The 17575-nt window shown below is 46.0% G+C and overlaps 1 protein-coding gene across 1 annotated transcript in view; it reads right to left on the bottom strand.

Moving 5' to 3' along the window:
- The window catches only part of PBLD (phenazine biosynthesis like protein domain containing), a 38120-nt gene that overhangs the window by 19074 nt on the left and 1471 nt on the right, over positions 1-17575 (bottom strand). Inside the window, exons 2-6 of the mRNA XM_044659201.1 lie at positions 3895-3994; positions 3372-3470; positions 1025-1134; positions 910-939; positions 449-534 (exon numbers count right to left, since the gene is read on the bottom strand). Coding sequence (XP_044515136.1) covers positions 449-534; positions 910-939; positions 1025-1134; positions 3372-3470; positions 3895-3994 — 425 coding nt within the window. The remainder of the gene's footprint in view (positions 1-448; positions 535-909; positions 940-1024; positions 1135-3371; positions 3471-3894; positions 3995-17575) is intronic.

Below are 17575 nucleotides of genomic sequence, written 5' to 3'. Positions count from 1 at the left end.
CATCAGCACGTGGCGCCCCCCAGGCTGCCCCCCAGGCCGGCTCTGCCCGCTCTCCCTCCTCCTTCTCCCCACCCGATGGGAAGACACCAGGTTTCTCCCTAGGGAAGGCCTCGCGGGGGCCAGAGGGGTCTCCATCCTTTCCGTACAGAAACCGAAATGGGCTTTTACGAGACTAGAAGCGTTTGTGGCAATAAATCAGGCCTCCTTTTCTCGAGTCCCTCCCGCAGAGACACGAGGCGGCCGGGAGCAGCCCAGGGCGCCCGGCGGGGAGGATTTGTGCAAACTCGAGCCCTTCCCCGGGAGGTGCCAGCCCGAGGGGCAGCCCTGGCGCCCAGCCCCGGAGGGAGGCCCCGAGGGTAGGAGCATCCCTGGCAGGATTCCCAAAGAGGGAGACCACAAATCCCCCAGGAAGAGGGCTGGGATCGCCCGCAGGGAAGCCTCAGTTTACCTTCCGTAAGAATCGTCAAGCCGAACAAGCAGCTTCTTGGTGTCTGGAGAATAACGGACTTCCTGAACGCGCACGTTGCCCAGCGCCTAGTGAGGGTGAGACGAAAGGCTTCTCAGGGTGGAGTCCCTGGAACCCTCACTCTCCCAGCCCCCAGGGCCCCCCAGGGCCCCCCAGGGCTCCCCAGAGCCCCGCAGGGCCCCCCGGGACTCCCCAGGGCCCCCCAGGACCAGGAACAACGGTAGGAAGAGGGCCGCCGCCAAGATCCCTCTCGGCTCCCCTCTTGCTCGCACCGCTAAGGAGTGCAGGCCAGGCATCCTTCTTCCCATTCGCGGACCCTCTGAGAGTCTGGCGAAGCCTCTGCACCCATCTCACATTTTATCGTTTACTCTTACCAAACCCCCAGCGAACCGGGGACAAGCAATACTTATCCTGGGAGCTCACGGTTTGGGGGCAGAACCAACCTGGATTAAGTTCTGGACTTCCTTATCAGCCTAGATTAAAAACCAAAACCAAAAACCACTTAGAGCGTGCCGGCTACAGAGCAGCCAGGAAACAGCGAGCCGCCCCGCGGCTGACCTTGGGGTAAGTGGGGTAGAGAGGCAAGTCCATGACGATCCCCTCTTCTGCTCGGCTGGCCTTCAGCTCTCCGCTCAGAGTGACGAAAGTTATGCTTTTGTTCACATTTTCTGCCAAAGATAAAAGAGCCTTTTTCATTAAAAAAGGAAATCAAGATATGGGGAAAAAAGTCTTTTGCTCTTTTGTCACCAGAGACTGCCTGTCTTCCTTTCAGTTTTTCTTCATCCCTGGTCTGCAGCTGGTGGCTCCATGGAGAGAGAAGTAGGCCTGGAGCTGCGGGACCCTGGGCTAGACTGCCTGCCTCCACTTCCTCCTCTGTAAAAGGGGTATAAATAACAGCTCCTACCTTCCACGGCTGTCGTAAGGATCAAAGGAGATAAAATAATTGAAAAGTGCTCAGCAAAATGTGTAGCACCTAGTAGGGGCTACAGAAATGCTGCCTATCATTATTATGAAGTAACCCCAACTTTGAGTCATCACCTTGTGCACCATTCTGCTTTTCTGTTTCTTCTCTGCCTTTGCGCATAGTATTCCCTCTGCCTGGGATGCCCTTCTCTCTCTCTCCCTCTCTCTCTCCCTCNGAAGAGTGGTAAAGGTGAAGCAATGGGAGTTGTAACTTGCCCAGGATCATACAGACAGGAAGTGTCTGAGCCACATTTGAATTTGGGGCCTCCCATATGTAGGCATAGCTCTCTGTACACAGAGTCACCTAGTTTCTCCCCTTAACACTTTTTTTTTGATAACTTCACTAATCTCTTAGTTACTCACATTCATTACCCTAGTCCTCATTTCCCCACTGACCTCAGGATGTTAGGGCCATGAATGACTCTGTCCATAGCCTGAGGAGGAAAGATGGGTGTTCTCTTCCCAGGAATGATCCTAATAGTGATTTTTTTAAATGATTCCATTAAAGTTTGCCATTAAAGCAATGTCCATAGTAAAAAAAAAAAAAAAAAATCTCTCTCTCTCTCTTTCTCTCTCTCTCTCTCTCTCTCTCTCTCTCTCTCTCTCTCTCTCTCTCTCTTCATTTCTCTTGGTCTCTCTCTCTCTGTTTCTCCCTCCCCTTCTCTTCTGCTGTCTTCTCTCTGCCTCTATCTCCTGTCTCTTTCTCCCCAGCTCTTCTCTCTGTCTCTGTCTCTATGTCTCTCTGTGTCTCTCTTTTCTTCCTAAGCTCTACCTACCTCTTATTCATCCCTCAAAGACCCTAAAACCCCAACTCCTTCGTAAACCCTTCCCTCATCTGCCAGCCAGGAGCCGCGTCTCCCCTCTCCAAACTCCCACAGCACTTTATCTGCAACTAGATATACAGGATTTAGTTATGGAAGAGACCTTGGAGCAAGTTCATCCTGTCAAATTCTTTCATTTCACAGGGAAGAAAACTGAGGCCCAGACAGACTTGGTGACATCATTGTAGCAGTTGGCATCTATAGAGCTCTTTTAGATTTGCAAAGTGCTTTGCGATTATTATCTCATTTGATCCCCTCTCAACAATCCTCTGTTGTTCAGGTGTTTCAGTCATGTCTGATTCTTCATGTCCCCATTTTAGGACTTTTGGGGCAATGATACTGGAGTGGTTTATCGTTTCCTTCTCCAGCTTTCCCATCTCTTTCTTTCCTCCAGATGAGGAAACTGAGGCCGACATTACCCAGGGTCACCTAGCCACTGTCTGAGCCTGTATTTGAGCTCTATAAGAGAAATCTTCCTGGTTCCGGGTCCAGGAGTCTCTCCACTGCATCGTCTAGCTTATAAGGTAAGGGCTATTATCCTCATTTTATGGATAAAGAATCTGAGGCAGACAACAATTAGGTGACTTGGCCCAGAATCATCTGGCGAAGAATTGTCCATGATGGATTACAAACTTGGGTCTTTCTGACTCCAAATCCAGCACTGCACCATCTAGACTTGTCCAGATGAGTCTCCTAGAAAGCCTCCTTCTTGAATTTTCTCAGGCTACCTTGTACTGTAAAGATCTGGCTACTTGGCAGTTTTCCTGTGAGTTACTTGAAGAGAGCAAGGCCAGTGCTAGAACCTTCTTACTTTTACACTGTACATCTTTTTAGACGTACTTATCTCTCTGGAATGGAAGCTCAGGAAGAGGAAGGAATCTTTCATTCTTTAGTTCTTCCATCCCCAGAGCCTAGCACAGAGCCTGGCCCAAAGGAGGCACTGAAAATATTGGACTGAGCCTCAGATGGCTAAAGGGACAGCCAATCTGGAACTCGAGAAATATTCGGTATCAGAATGAATGAGTGATCGGTGGGATTTGCTCTTAACCCAAGTTCCTTTGCCGTTTCTAGAGCCAAATGAACATCTTAAAAAGAGAGAGATAAGAACCATAACACATTACTTATTTTGTGAAATAGCACAGCTGAGGAAGCCAACGTAGCATGACCACAGAGAGGGACCTCAGTAGCCGGCGTGAACCATCTTAGCCCAAAGCAGGAACCTTTGTAGAAAAAGAAAGAGAAATTTGGTAATTTATGTGAACACAGATCAGGACAGTCTCACCTGCTTCTGTTGCTATTTTTAAAAGATTTTCCCAATATGGATTTGGGGCAGGAAAATGTTATTAAAAGAAGGAAAAAGCTAGAACGACCACTTTCAGCCTGTCCTGCATTGAAAACTCAAGAGAGCCACAGTATAGAAGAAGCTGAATCTTTCACAGCCCGGATGAACATCTAAGGCATGTAATCAGTTGCCTGGGCAATTCCCCAAGAGATGAGCTTAAAGGGAACAAAATTCCACTATTTCTATTCAATATCCACATTAAAAAACAAATAAACAAAAAGACAACTATTTCTTTTCCATATCCTGGTCCTCTAAAAGGCAAAGTTGCTCATGCCACTCCAAGGATGTAAACACTCACTCACTTTGGGTAAAGTTGTCTGTCGGTTTTAGTTTCCGGATAAAAGCTGTTTCAGAAAGGTTCATTTCTCTTGCGATTTTTTGGTGCATTTCTTCATCCAGTTCCTAGATTAAAGGGAATCCAAAAAATACTAGTCAGGCTTCCTCAGTATTGGGTACCAGGGACCACACCTTAAGAGAGAAATGGTTTCTCAGAGAAATTAAACAGATACAAATTCTTTAATCTGGTGCCAGGTGCAAAGGATGAGATCAAGCAGGAAGCTGTGATCTGCAGTGGGGGGTCGGGGAGAGAGTGGGATGGGGAAGACAGGAGAAAGTGTATATACCTCAAGAGAGTATGGATCCATTAAAGCCCTGAAGGACTATTTGGGAATTACTGCTACGGAATTCAAGACACAGAAATTCTACAACAGAAATGCATACTCACAGAGTATCTTTCCGAAGAACATGGGATCTATGATTTAGGGCTAAAAAGAAGGACCTCAGGGAAAAGCTCATCCATCCTTTTACAGTGCAGGAGATTTGGGATGACACCTCAGCCACCATCTAGTACAGCTTCTCATTTTGTATATAACAATGACTGTCCAACAACAGCCCAGCCCTTAGGAGCATAAAGCACCTTGATTTATCTTAGAAAAGATCCTTTTATAAAAACTAATTGATGTTAATTGGTTCAACGACACTGAGGCAATAACCACTGGATCAATGAATAAGGGAGATAATAAGTGTAACTGGCAATTGATATTGGAAGGGGACGTTGGAATGGGGGCTTGAGTCAGTAGTCTTAGAAAGATGCCCTAAAAGCCTGAGAAGGCAATATAGCCTTACTCTGGGAATTTAGCTTGCCAGGATGAATGGGAAAATAGTGCCAATTTACATTTCTTACATAAAGATGAGAAATCTGAATCCCATAAGGTTAAACAACCTATCCGAGGAGTTACACAAACAATGTTTGAGAAGCAGAATTAGTACCCAGGTCATCTCTCCAATTTAAAATAATTTCTACTCCTCCATGCTCACTTATATCTATAAATAAGGCTAGAAAAAAACCCAACTGATTGGCCTCTTGTTTTTAGGCAGCTAAATGTCTAAACTATGTTGGACAGATGGTCTGTGCCCTTCTGGAGACACTATATCCTCTCCATATTAAATAAGAAGAAAAAGCCATTATCCTTATTTGAGTACTCTAAGAGTGAAACTGAGGTCTAAAGATTAAGTGATTTGATTAAGTCACAAGAAGGACTGTGCTTAGAGAACTAGGTGGTACATGCTGGGTAGGTAATGCATAACAGAATACAGAAATGGAGAGCATGGTCTCTTTCCTTAAGGAGTTTCCAATCTCAGTGGAGAGGCAAGACACTAACATAGACATTAATTAATCAATCAGTTAACTCATAAGGCTTTACTATGTGCTGTTTACTATCTGATAGCATTGGTTGTTGCTTTTTCCCTTACCTTTCTTCTCAGAATCAATACTGAGTATTGGTTCCAAGGCAGAAGAGTGATAAGAGTTAGGCAATGGGGGTTAAGTGACTTGCCCAGGGTCACACAGCTAGAAAATATCTAAGGCCAGATTTGAACCCAGGACCTCCCAGCTCCCAGCCCGGCTATCCACTGAGCACCTTGATGTCTGTGTTGTCATAGTAGATGTCTCTTACTCCCCCCACCCTCAGACCCTAAGACAGTTCTGTAGCGGCTGATCCTTGGCGAATCTACCACGATCTGCCAATGCCTCTGTCCTCCTCAGTCACTCCGTGGCCAGGAGCTTCTTCTCCAAAGCCTACAAACAAGTTTAGGTCTGGCCCATCCTTAAAAGTCTTCAACCAGCTCTGTCAAACACGGCTTCTCGTCCCCCGTCGTCACTCCTTTACTCCTTCCTCTTCACCCTCATGCCATCTGTCTTCTAACGCCTCTCCTGACACTCTCCACAGTCACTGATGAGATCTAAGTGCCCGATCTGATGGCCGCCTTCACTCGCCTCCTCTCCTGATCTGACCTTCCTGCTCACTGCTTCCCCTCTGATCGCTCCCAGACTCTGAACACAGCTTCGATGTCTCCATCGCTGGTTCTTAATCCACGTCCTGTTCCCCCAAGTGTGACTCTATCTCAGGATTCTGGGCCAGGGGTTTTCATCTTCTCCTCTCCAAGTTTTCTCCGTTGGTGACCTCATTGGCTCCCACGGCCTCCATGATCACTTCTCTTCCAATGACTCCCCAGTCCTCCCCTCGGAGCCTCCCCCTTTCCCTGAGCTCCAGCCCTTCATCACTCGCCGGTTAGATATCTTCACTGGATGGCCAATGGGTCTCTCGAGTTCAGAAGCCTAAAACAGAGCTCATGCTCTTCTTTAAGCTGGACGTTCTTCAAACCTCCCTATTTCTCTTGGGCACCACCATCCTTCCAGGCCCCTTCTCTCCTTCACAAGAGCCATTTGGGTATCTTACTTCTCCCTCTGCAAGATCTCTCTTAGTCTTCCTTTTCTCTCCATCACATGGCCAGCACCCTCATTCAAGCCTTAAGGCATCATCCCTCACTTGGACTATTGTCAAAGCCTCCTTTTTTTTTTTTTAATAATCTTTATCTTCTGCCTTAGAATCAATGCCAGGCATGGGTTCCAAGACAAAAGAGCAATGAGAGCTAAGCAATTGGGGTTAAGCAATTTAGGCCCTGGATCACATAGCTAGGAAGTGTCTGAGGCCAAATTTGAACCTAGAATCTCCCATCTCTATCCACTGAGCCATGTAACTGCCCCTAAAAGCCTCTTGATTGGTCTTCCTGCTTCCAGTTTCCCCTCTTCCATCTATCTTCCATGTGCTCGCCACAATAATATTCCCAAAGTAAAAGCCTGTCCACGTTGCTCCCTTTCCTATCAAACTCTTCAGCCCAGCACAGAAGGTCCTCTCTCACCTTTCCATGACTTTCCTGCATGCGTTGTACATCCTGATCCAGTGGGAGGGTGCTGAGAGGAAGTACTTGTACTTCCATTCTTGCCGTATTTTCTCAGGAAATATTTGTTTATTGATTAAAGGGAACCCAGGCAGGAATCTCTGGCACTTAGCAAGGGACTGGGATGAGAGGGAAACACCCCCAAAGGGGACTTGAGCCAGGAGCTTTAAGGAAAACCATTTCTCCCATGGCCTCTGGAGCATAGCCCTGGGCCCCCAAACCCTGGGGCTGTGTCTGCTTCATCTTTGCTCCCCGATTCTCAGGACGGAGTGGCAATGCCTTGTAGGTGATCGGTGCTCACTTAACCTTACAAAATTCTATGATCCTCTGATCCTAAGACTGTTCATTCGTTTCAGTTGTGTCTGATTCTTCATGACCCCACTTGGGATTCTTTTGGGAAAGACACTGGAGTGATTTGCTTTGTCTTTTTCCAGATCATTTTACAGATGAGAAAACTGAGGCGGAAAGAGTTAAGTGGCTTAACCAGGGTCATACAACTAATAAATATCTGAGGCCAGACAGGTTTTCCTGACTGTATACACTGTGTCACCTAGCTTAGAATCTTCTGATTCCAAGTAGAGGAACCAACTGAGTGAGAGATCAAGTCTGTGCAATGTTAAAGAATATTAGCTGAGGACTCAGCTGGATTTGGAATCAAGGCACCTGGGTTCAAATCTTGCCACTGCTGCCAGCTCCCTGGGACTGGTAACCCAGGAGAACTGCCGGTCAGCCCACTTCCGTGTGGAAACCAGTCCATCTGCAGACAGGCATGCAAAAACCAGAGGAATGTTCAGAGCTATTCCCAGCCCTGCAGGTTTCTCTAATTTCATTTAGATAGGATAAAGCAACCCCTGTCCCAAGAGGAAACTAAGTCTGTTAGCAAAGTATGCGATTCTATTTCCCAAAGGGGACACTGAGGAATCCTGGATGTCTCACAAATAGTTCAGTGGATCTAAGTGTTAGGCTTGTCCTTTGTGGCACCCCCTCTGCCAAGCCTCAGCCACTCACACTCACAGACTGGCTCCCTCTGCGGGTCCACATTTCCACAACTCTAGATCAGAAGCGCCCCCCAATGAATTCACCTCCACAAGGGAACCAGTTAATGAAATGCTGGAAGCTGGAAGACCCACAAATAGAGCCAAACCTGTGTGAGGCTGCTGTGCCCGAGGCTGGCAGGGTCTCTGATGCCATCTACGACCCTCCCCATCTTTGTTGGAAGCGTACTTGGCCCCCATCGCTGTGGCCTCGGGCTTCCTCTAACTCAGCCGATATCCTGCCACTGCCATCCACTTTCTGAGAGAATTTAAGTCCACACTCTAGGACCAGAAGAAATGTTGGCTCTGGGCTCTGCCAGGCCCTGAAGCAAGATTCCTGTACTGGACACTCTACCCTTTCTGCATCTTTCTTAACTATTCTCTGCTGGGTGCAATGCCTCCAAAGGCCATCACGGGCTTCTTGGGCTGGGAGCCACAGCCCAGCCCTTCCTGGCTTTGCTGAACTCTGGAAGAGGCACCAGGGAAAAGGAGAAGACAAACTCTTTTCTCCAAGCTCGCCGAGAGAGCCAACTCTTGCCACCTGGGGCACAAGCGGCAGTCCGTCAGCCACCAGAAGCTTTCTGGGATGGGGCGTACGCTGCATTCATCCACTGACCAACCTATAATTCCAGAAGGTTAACTAAGGAATCCCTTTACATTCTGCTTCCCAGCCCTAGAAAAATCTCCTTCTAAGACGCCTGGGCCAAAATGTGTCAACATTTCAACCAGTCCTTACAAGCCCTCAGAAGTGATCCAGATCCTCATCCTTCACTACTCTCCCGACTGAGTCCTTCCTCCCTCCTCCTCCCTGAGAGTTCAGGCCACTCACCCTCTGAGACCACTAATCTGGCCTTTTAAGGATGGAGTACCAGTGAAGCTGCTCCCTCTCTAGCTCTCTTCTTGCATCCCTAGTGCCTAGCACTCAATAATTGCTTGTTGAATCACTGTACGGAGGTACGTGAGGGCACATTCTTGTTGCCTAGGTCCTGGCTCATAGCACCCAAGAACTTCTAGGCTGGACTCCTGACCCCTGGCTGCCCAGAACTTTGGCTTAAGCCCCTGATCCTTTGTGCCCCTGTAGCCTAGGCTGATTTCCTGATTTCTCTCTCTTAGTCTTCCTAGCTTTGGTCCCGTGGCTGCCTGGACCTCCCCTTCCCACCCTGGTTTGCCAGACTCTTGGTCCTTATCCCTTTTGGATGGCACTTTCTGGATCCAATAATGATCCTCAATGACTTTCACCCTACTTCAAATCCCAGCTCTCTGCACTTACTCCTTGTATGACTTGCCCTCTGTACCTCGTCTACCTCATCTGTAAACTGCAGGGCTTGGACTCAGTGGCCTGTAAGGCTCCCTCCACGTCTCTGATGGAATCAGCATTCAATAAATGGTTGGTCTTTTTTTCCTAATGGAATCTGCCCCCACAGCTTGGCAATGGACAGATTCTATGACAGGCAGCTGGGTCAGATTTCAAGGGGAAAAGGTAAGGAGCCATTTCTTCCCCTGGACTCTCATGTAGTAATGGCTCTGGATTCAACACCCTACCAGGGGCTAAGAGCATGGGCTAAAGTGGCATCAGCTCAAGCGCAGAGAGGAAAATTTTAAAATGCTCCCATCTGGTGGCGGTTTGGAAATACAACAACCTTCTTCAGCTCACGAGGGAGTCCTCCTGCCCCTGTAGCAGTTACTGAAGGGAGATGATGTGGTTGCTGGAGATGGCACGCTTGTCAGAAAATAGCTGTCACTGGCCTTCAAGAATTGTGTGTCCACTAATCAGCACTTAATTCTATATGATCCTCCATTATTTTCATTGTTTGCTGTGTTAAATCGAGTCTCCCCAGTCGGATCAGTAACTCCTTATATATCTTAGCCTTTGTACGTCCCATTACGTGGGGTGTATAATAGGTATTCAGTAAATATGTTTTGGGGGGTAGCTCAGTAAATGGAGAGCCAAGCTTAGAGACAGGAGGTCCTGGGTTCAAATCTGGCCTTAGACATTTCTTAGCCGTGTGACCCTGAGTCACCTAACCCCCACTGCCCAGCCCTTATCTTTTCTGCCTTGGAACCAATATACAATATTGCATCTAAGATAAGGGGTTTATTTTTGAAAAAAGATTTGTTAGGGGCAGCTAGGGAGATGAAACTGCTAGATGGCTCAGTGGATAGATTGGTAGACCTGGAATTAGTAAGACCTGAGTTCAAATTTGAACTCAGACATTTACTGGCCATGTGACCCTGGGCAAGTCACTTAACCTCTGTTTGTCTTGCTCATCGTTCATTTTTGAAGAGGACCAAAATGATGTCATGAACTGGACTTAAGTGAGGCACTCGCTTCTTCACTGGAGAAGAGAATGCAAAGCACTCCAGCGTCCTTGCCGAGAAAACCCCACAGAGAATATGGTCGTGAATGGACAACACCACAATAATTACTTATTAAGCAAGTCTTGAAGGACGGGGTTCATCCCAATTTTAATGGCTAAAATGATCATTTCTACTTCATCCTTCCCTAAGCTGTTTGCCTCATGCCAGAGCTTTAGTCAGAGTTTTCTTTTTAACGTTCTGAAAACCTTCCTCCAATTTTTCTTCCAAAGGTCATTCATTCATTCAACAAACACCTACTATGCTCTCAACGCGGCAAATACCTTGCTGTTGGCAAGAAGTTTAGTCTAATGGGAGTGTTTCGGCCTCAGCATGCTTTTATGAAATGCATAGTGTTGGTATTGCCTATACAAGAATAAAATGAACCAGAAAAAAGAGGGGTCCCGAGAAGTCAATAAACACTTCTGGATGGGGAGGGAGAATCCCAAAAGGCTTCTTTATGAGATTCTTTTTTATTTGAGCTTTGAATGGAGCTGAAGATTCCAAGAATCAGAGGCGAGCTGTGTTATATTGAATCTCTGGGAGCTTGAAGTTCACCTTTGATTGACAAATAAGTCCGTTGGATAGAATGTTCCCAGGGAGGCATGCGAGAGGCAGGAGGGGGCAGTTGAGAACCCTGAGCAGAAGTTCTGGGTCTTGGACTTGTGCTGAGGCTGGAGATCGGTGAATCCTGGTCTTGGAGTGAGAGGTGCAAACATCTCTCTGCAAGCTCTTCCTGTACTGGAGATACCGTTCCAACCTGTACCTGACCACCACCTCGGTGTCTGCTGCCCCTAGATATTAGGAGCTTCATCATCTAGTTATCTAGGCTTTCCAGGGCCCGGGAAGGATCCGGGAAGTGGGCAGGAGACGAAGAAGAGGGTGGACATAACTCAACTGTTAAGGCTAAGATCTAGAGAAGAAGCTGAAGATTTCCCAGCAGTTTACCTGCTCTGGTTTAGCCCTGGCCAGACTGAACCAGAGGGAAGCTAACATTGTTCTTCATTTGCCAACGTTGAGAGTTTCATTAGTAATAAGTTTAATAGGGTTTCCCATTACCTCAGTCCTTTACCCTTATCCTTCTCATTAATATATAAAGTTTAAAGTACCTCCTAAATCAGTTTCAAAGCTTGCTTGGGAAGGAAGACAACACAGTCAGAATATCATCGTTATCCCAGCTGAAGAGCCCAAATCGATATATCAATTAACCCCAGGTGGGTCCTAAAGGATAAACCTCTTTTGACCTGAAGGATCCTGCCTGGGCAACTGTTATAAGGAGAAGTTGTAAGAGGGAGATTTTAGGTATTTTATAGATATATATTAAAATGTGTGGCCGCCAGGAATCAACAATTCAGGTTGATTCCGTAATTAAATCAGACCCAAGTCAGTTTATTTACAATTAGGAAGGTAAAGGTATGGGAATAAAGGGAAAGGGAGAGGCTAGTCCAGGCCTGCGGAGGCCAGACGGAGAGTGAGAGGGTTAAAAGGCCATCTTATTCCTCTCTGTACATCATTTCAACTACCTCAAATAGATACAAGAGACCTCCCATAATTATAACAGCTGGGAGAGGGTCCGGGGATGGGAGGCGCAGAATGGCATCCTGGGGGAACAACAGGTCTGACTAGAGCCGAGCAGGGAGGGGACGACTAGGTTAAGTGAAGGGCTTTAACGGCCTGTAGAGAAGTGGCAGGTGTTTGCTGAGAGGCACAAGGGAGCCAGCGAAGCTTCTGGATCAGGGAAATGGCACGCTAAGAGGGCGAGTTCTTTCGACACAGTCAGATGTAGGGAGACAGACGGCTGCCGGAGTTGAGGCCCGAGGGGAGGCGGCGATGAGGGCAGAGAAGAGAGATGCTGGCGAGAGGCTCCCCCGAGTCCTGGCCAGGGATGGTGATGCAGGAGGAGGCAAAGGGTGAGAGAGGCGCCGAGCGCTGGTGCCCCTGCAGAAACAGGAGGGGAGGAGCAGGCGGGGGAATGCAGGTCCAGTCTGGTACCTCTCTGGGGCAGCAGGTGGAGGCAGGCAGACAAGGGGGAGAGGCCGGCCGGCTCTCCAGATTGGGGAATCCTCGGCACAGAGACGGCAGGCGAGCCTACAGGCACGGATGGGTTTGCTCCGCTGGAGACTCCGGCTTAAGTTGGGGATCAGACCCAAAGGAGTCCCGCTCGGGCACAGCCTCTCCCCCAGCAAATGTGGAAGAGAGGACAGATGGAGAAATGATCAAGAAAAAGAAACAGGGACAAGGTTCTCTGCCCATGTTCGGGCGGCCCAAGAACATGAGCAGGAGCGTGGGTGCTCGGAAAAGGGCTTCTGTTCTTACTAAGAAAACCTAAAAGCAAAGGATGGAAAAAGAAATGACTCTCCGTGAACAGGACATCTGAGGGTCTACTTCCCTACTTATCACTAGAACCCAAACGAAAAAGCCAAATCCAAGACAGCTCAAGATTCTGGATCTAAAGCAATCGCTGTGCGTCCTAAACATCAGAACCGCTTCCAGCCTGACCTCGCAGCCATCATTGAGAACACGGAGAAGGGACCCACCTTCCTCCCCACCACTGACACCAGCCACTGATCAATTGCTATTTTTTTTTAACCCTCATCTTCCATCTTGGAGTCAATAGTGTGTATTGTCTCATAGGTGGAAGATTGGTAAGGGTGGGCAATGGGGGTCAAGTGACTTGTCCAGGGTCACACAGCTGAGAAGTGTCTGAGGCTGGATTTGAACCCAGGACCTCCCATCTCTAGGCCTGACTCTCCATCCACTGAGCTTCGCAGCTGCCCCCAATCAATTGCTGTGAACGTGCAGGCGAGCCCAAGAATCCCAGGAACCGCAATGGTCCTCGAACTATCGAGTTTCACAGCCATCATCCCAAAAAATACTCTTTGTGGAGATGCTTCCTGGCAAATACTTGTGTAGGAGCTGCCGCCTGGATCTGCTCAGCCATCAGAGCTACGGAAGCCCTACAAAGGGATTTTCTCCATCCCAAAGTGCTTGGCACTGTGAAAGGTCTGCCATGAGAAACCAGTATGGCTTCTCAGTGACACAACATTAAAGAAGATATGTTGCTGCTATCACCTAAGTATCCATGTCATTTGCAGGGGAACCTCCTTTTTCTATTATCTCCTTCACTAGAAAATGAGTTCCTTTAGAGTAGCCATTGTTTCTACTTTTCTATTTACGTTTCTTGCTCTTAGCACTATGCTTTGCCCATAAAAAATGCTTACCAAATGCTTTTTGAGTCATTCATTCTCTACAGAAATCATGGAAAACAAATAACAGAAGAAAGATGAATCACTCAGAGTTGGGCCATGATAATATAAAATAAAAATACTACCTATTTTGTGCTAGAATAGTCCAACTACCAAAGGATTACTTTATAGAACTAGACAAAATAAAAATAAAATTCAGGGCAGCTGGGTAGCTCAGTGGATTGAGAGCCAGGCCTAGAGACAGGAGGTCCTGGGTTCAAATGTGGCCTCAGACACTTCCCAGCTGTGTGACCCTGGGCAAGTCACTTGACCCCCCATTGCCTACTGTTACCACTCTTCCACCTATAAGCCAATACACAGTATTGACTCCAAAATAGAAGGTAAGGGTTTAAAAAAAAAAAAAAGAAAGAAAGAAAGAAACTATGGATGGAGGCGTGGCTAAACATTTGTGGTTCGTGAAGGTCCATGAAGGTGAAAGAATATTACTATGCATTAAGAAATGATGAATGAGTGGACTGAGAGCCAGGCCTGGAAACCAGAGGTTGAGTTCCAATCCGGTCTCAGACACTTCCTAGCTATGTGACCCTGGGCAAGTCATTTCACCCCCATTCCCTAGCCTTTACCACTCTTCTGCCTTGGAGCCAATATATAGTATTGATTCTAAGAGTTAAAAAAAAAATGGACCTGCTGAGTGTAATGAATACCAAGAGACATGGAGAGACTCAGATGAAATGATGAAAAGTAAAGTCAGCAGAGCCAAGTAAACAATATCCACACAGCATCAACAACAATGGAAATAACCACAAAATAATTGAAACTAAACACTGTGAAATTGGATTTTAAGGAATGTTTGGTCCCAGAAAAAGGGAGATGAGAAGATCCCTCCCCCTGGATCCTTTATAGAGAAATGGGTCCTTAAATGTGGCACACTGCATAGAATGTCGGGGTTGGTTGGGGTTTTTGTGGAGGGAGGTGGTGTGGATGGATTGGTTTTGTTGTATTTTTTCTCTTTTTATTTTTTAAAGATATTCTTTGTTATGAAGGATGGTTCTCTGCGAGGAAGAAGGGAAAATGATATAGGAAGAAACCTAGGGGGGCATCAAAACAAAAGATCAACTTGGATTGTGTCTTTTTCACTCTTCTACTGGCTGAATTTCAAATAGGGTGATTTCTTTGCTATCTGGCACATAAAAAAAATCTGAGAACTTTACTCCTTCACAAAGCCTGAATCTGATGGTATGAGTACTCAGCGTCCCCCTTTAGTGCTTTCTTGTCCCAAAGGCAGAGAGGAGGTGACTGTGCCAAGGTGACCAGTGGGCGGGGCTGTGGTGGAGACCTTCGTGGAGTCAAAAAGCAGCCCTGACTGAGCCACAGCAATGAACAGTAACTCTGGGCTTCTCCTTTCATGGGCAGAGTGAGTTTTGTGAACTCCAGTAAGAGTCCAGTAAGTGCCTTCCCCTTGTAGAGAGGCCTTAAACCTAGGGAATGCTCCTAAATCCAGAGGAATGCACAGGCCCAGAGAGAGAGATGGGGCTTCTACTGGAAGAGGCTGCTTGTCTCTCTTGCAACCTCAAGTGCTTTCTGTTGGTAGGAGTGTAGCTGGAGGGTGGGGAGAGAGGAAACCTCAACTCCAGGGTCAAACAATGCAGGTTCTTGGAGAGGGTAAGGGTCACCAAGGGAAAGAGGTCAACTCCCTACAGCTCCAACTGTTTAACCCTTTTTAGGGGTGGGCATGAGGAGATGGGTGTTGGCTTGAGGGCGGCACTTTCTTTTATTCATACTGCCGCTTCTACACCCTTCCCTTTTGGAACACTGCTTTGAAATATACCACATTCTCCCAAGGAACCGTTTCAAAAGTATAAGAAGAAGTTCCACTCTTCAGCTGTTAAATGGGCAAAAGGTATGAGCAGACAGTTGACAAGAGAAGAAATCCAAGCTATCAACAGCCATAGGGGAAAAATATGTAAATCCCTATTAATGAGAGAAATGCAAATTTGAGAAACTCTAAGGTTCCACTTCTACAGTTTTCCTGTTCATAAAGGAAAATGACAAATGTTGGATGTGCTGTGGAAAAGCAGGCATGTTAATGTGGCTAACCAACTCATAGCTCCACCCATTCTGAAAAACAACTAGGAACAGGGTCTCAAAAGCTACTAAACTGTGTCCCATTGGTATAAGTTTATTAAGCCTGTATGGCAAAGAGATCAAAGAAAGGGCAAATGGGCCCATCAATACAAAAGTATTTGTAGCCCCTCTTTTCCTAGTGGCAAAGAACTGAAAACTAAAGGGTGCCCATCCAGTAAGGTATATGAATGTAACAGAATATAATTGTGCCTTAAGAAATCACAAAAGGGACAGCCCCAGAGAAATCTGGGAAGACTTGTATGAACAGAGGACCAGGAGAACAATTTATACACCATCACCATCATATAGCAAACCGCTTTGAAAGACTTAAGATCTCTAATTAATGCAATGGCCAACCTTGATTACAGAGTATCAACCATGAGAAATGCTACTCACTTCCCAACAGAGAGTTAATAAACTTAATATACAAAATAGGATATTATATTTTTGGATGTGGCCAATGTGGAAAACTGTCTTCTTTAGTTTTATATATTTCTTAGAAGGGTTTTTGTTTTTCCTTCTTTCTTTTTCAGTAGTGGCAGGGGTGGAAAGAAGATTAAATAAACGTTAGTTAGAAATTTAGTTTATTATTATTTTTAAGGATGTTAATGACTTAAGTTTCACTTTAAAATTTTTTTTTGGCTAGCTTTTTTGAAAAAAAATTTGGGGGGCGGGGGAGGAGAAGCATGAACTTGAACCAGTCAAGTCCTTTGGTCTGGTGATAGGGACTAGAGATAACAGGAATAGGAATAGGATTAGGAAATTCTTGTGGCCATAGCTTATTTGAAACCATCTACAAAGGTGTTCGATTATATTCCAGACCAAAGGCTTATTTGACCCATGTGCAAATTTCTGATGTTATTCAGTCATGTCCGACTCTCTGTGACCCCATTTGGGGTTTTCTTGGCATATATACTGGAGTGATTTACTACTTCCTTCTTCAGCTCATTTTACAGAAAAAACTAAGGCAAACAAGGTTAAGTGACTTGCCCAGGATCACACAACTACTAAGTGTCTGAAGTCTGATTTGAACTCAGGTCTTCCTGACTCTACACCTGGTACTCTATCCACTGTATCATCTAGTTGCCCCATGTGGAGGCTGGGAATCTAAATTAAGGCCCTTGAACAAGATGGGAGAGGTACCCTAATTGAGGGAATCCTGTCATTTCATAACTCACAGAATCTTTAGGTTTTCGGAGATTTTAAGAGATCATCTAGGCTGGGGTTATCTCTACCTGAACTCAGAGTCATTGACCCTTTGTTATTGATAACTGGCCTTTCCACCATCTTTTGAATGTCCTCATAAAGTAAATAGGAAATCATGACTACCTTTCTTTCCCCCATCCACTTTTAGTCAGCCCGATTTGTTCAGAAATTCTTTGGGAAATTATAAGTACCATATTCTCTATTGTATCAAAGCCCTTTTCTAGGTGGTGTAATGGCTAGAGTGATGGACCTAGAGTCAGGAAAACCCAAGTTAAAATCTGGCCTGAAACACTTCTAGAAGTATGACATTGAGCAAGTCACTGAACCATTGTCTGCCTCAGTTTTCCTCAACTGTAAAATGAAGATAATAGCACCTACCTCCTAGGGTTATTGTGAGGATTAATGTATTTGTAAATGCTTTGCAAAGCTTAAAGTTAATATAAAATATTAACTGTTGTACAATCATCCTAGGGAATTTCCTTATTAAAAAGAAAGTTTACTTTCTATAACCTATTATTACCTTCCTATCTTCTAATTATTAGTTATTTATAGCATCATAAAATCTGAGATCTGGAAGAGACTTTAGAGGTCATCTAATCTAACATGTTATCACCCCTCGCCTTTATGTAACACATGAGGAAACTCAGAATCAAAATGGTGGAGCAACTTACTGTTAGTGCCAGAACAGGGATATGTATGTAGGTTTCTTGACTCCTTTAGTCTAGCTTTCTTTATCTGATATCAGACTCCCTAGAGCTTGACAAAAACCGTTACCAACATTTGATGAAGCAGAATGACCCCACCAAGGCTGAATAATA

This window comes from Gracilinanus agilis, chromosome 2, assembly GCF_016433145.1.
Source record: "Gracilinanus agilis isolate LMUSP501 chromosome 2, AgileGrace, whole genome shotgun sequence".
NCBI classification, from domain to species: Eukaryota; Metazoa; Chordata; class Mammalia; order Didelphimorphia; family Didelphidae; genus Gracilinanus; species Gracilinanus agilis.
The sequence above is the reverse complement of the archived record's forward strand: the minus strand, read 5'-3'. Positions and strand labels throughout refer to the sequence as shown.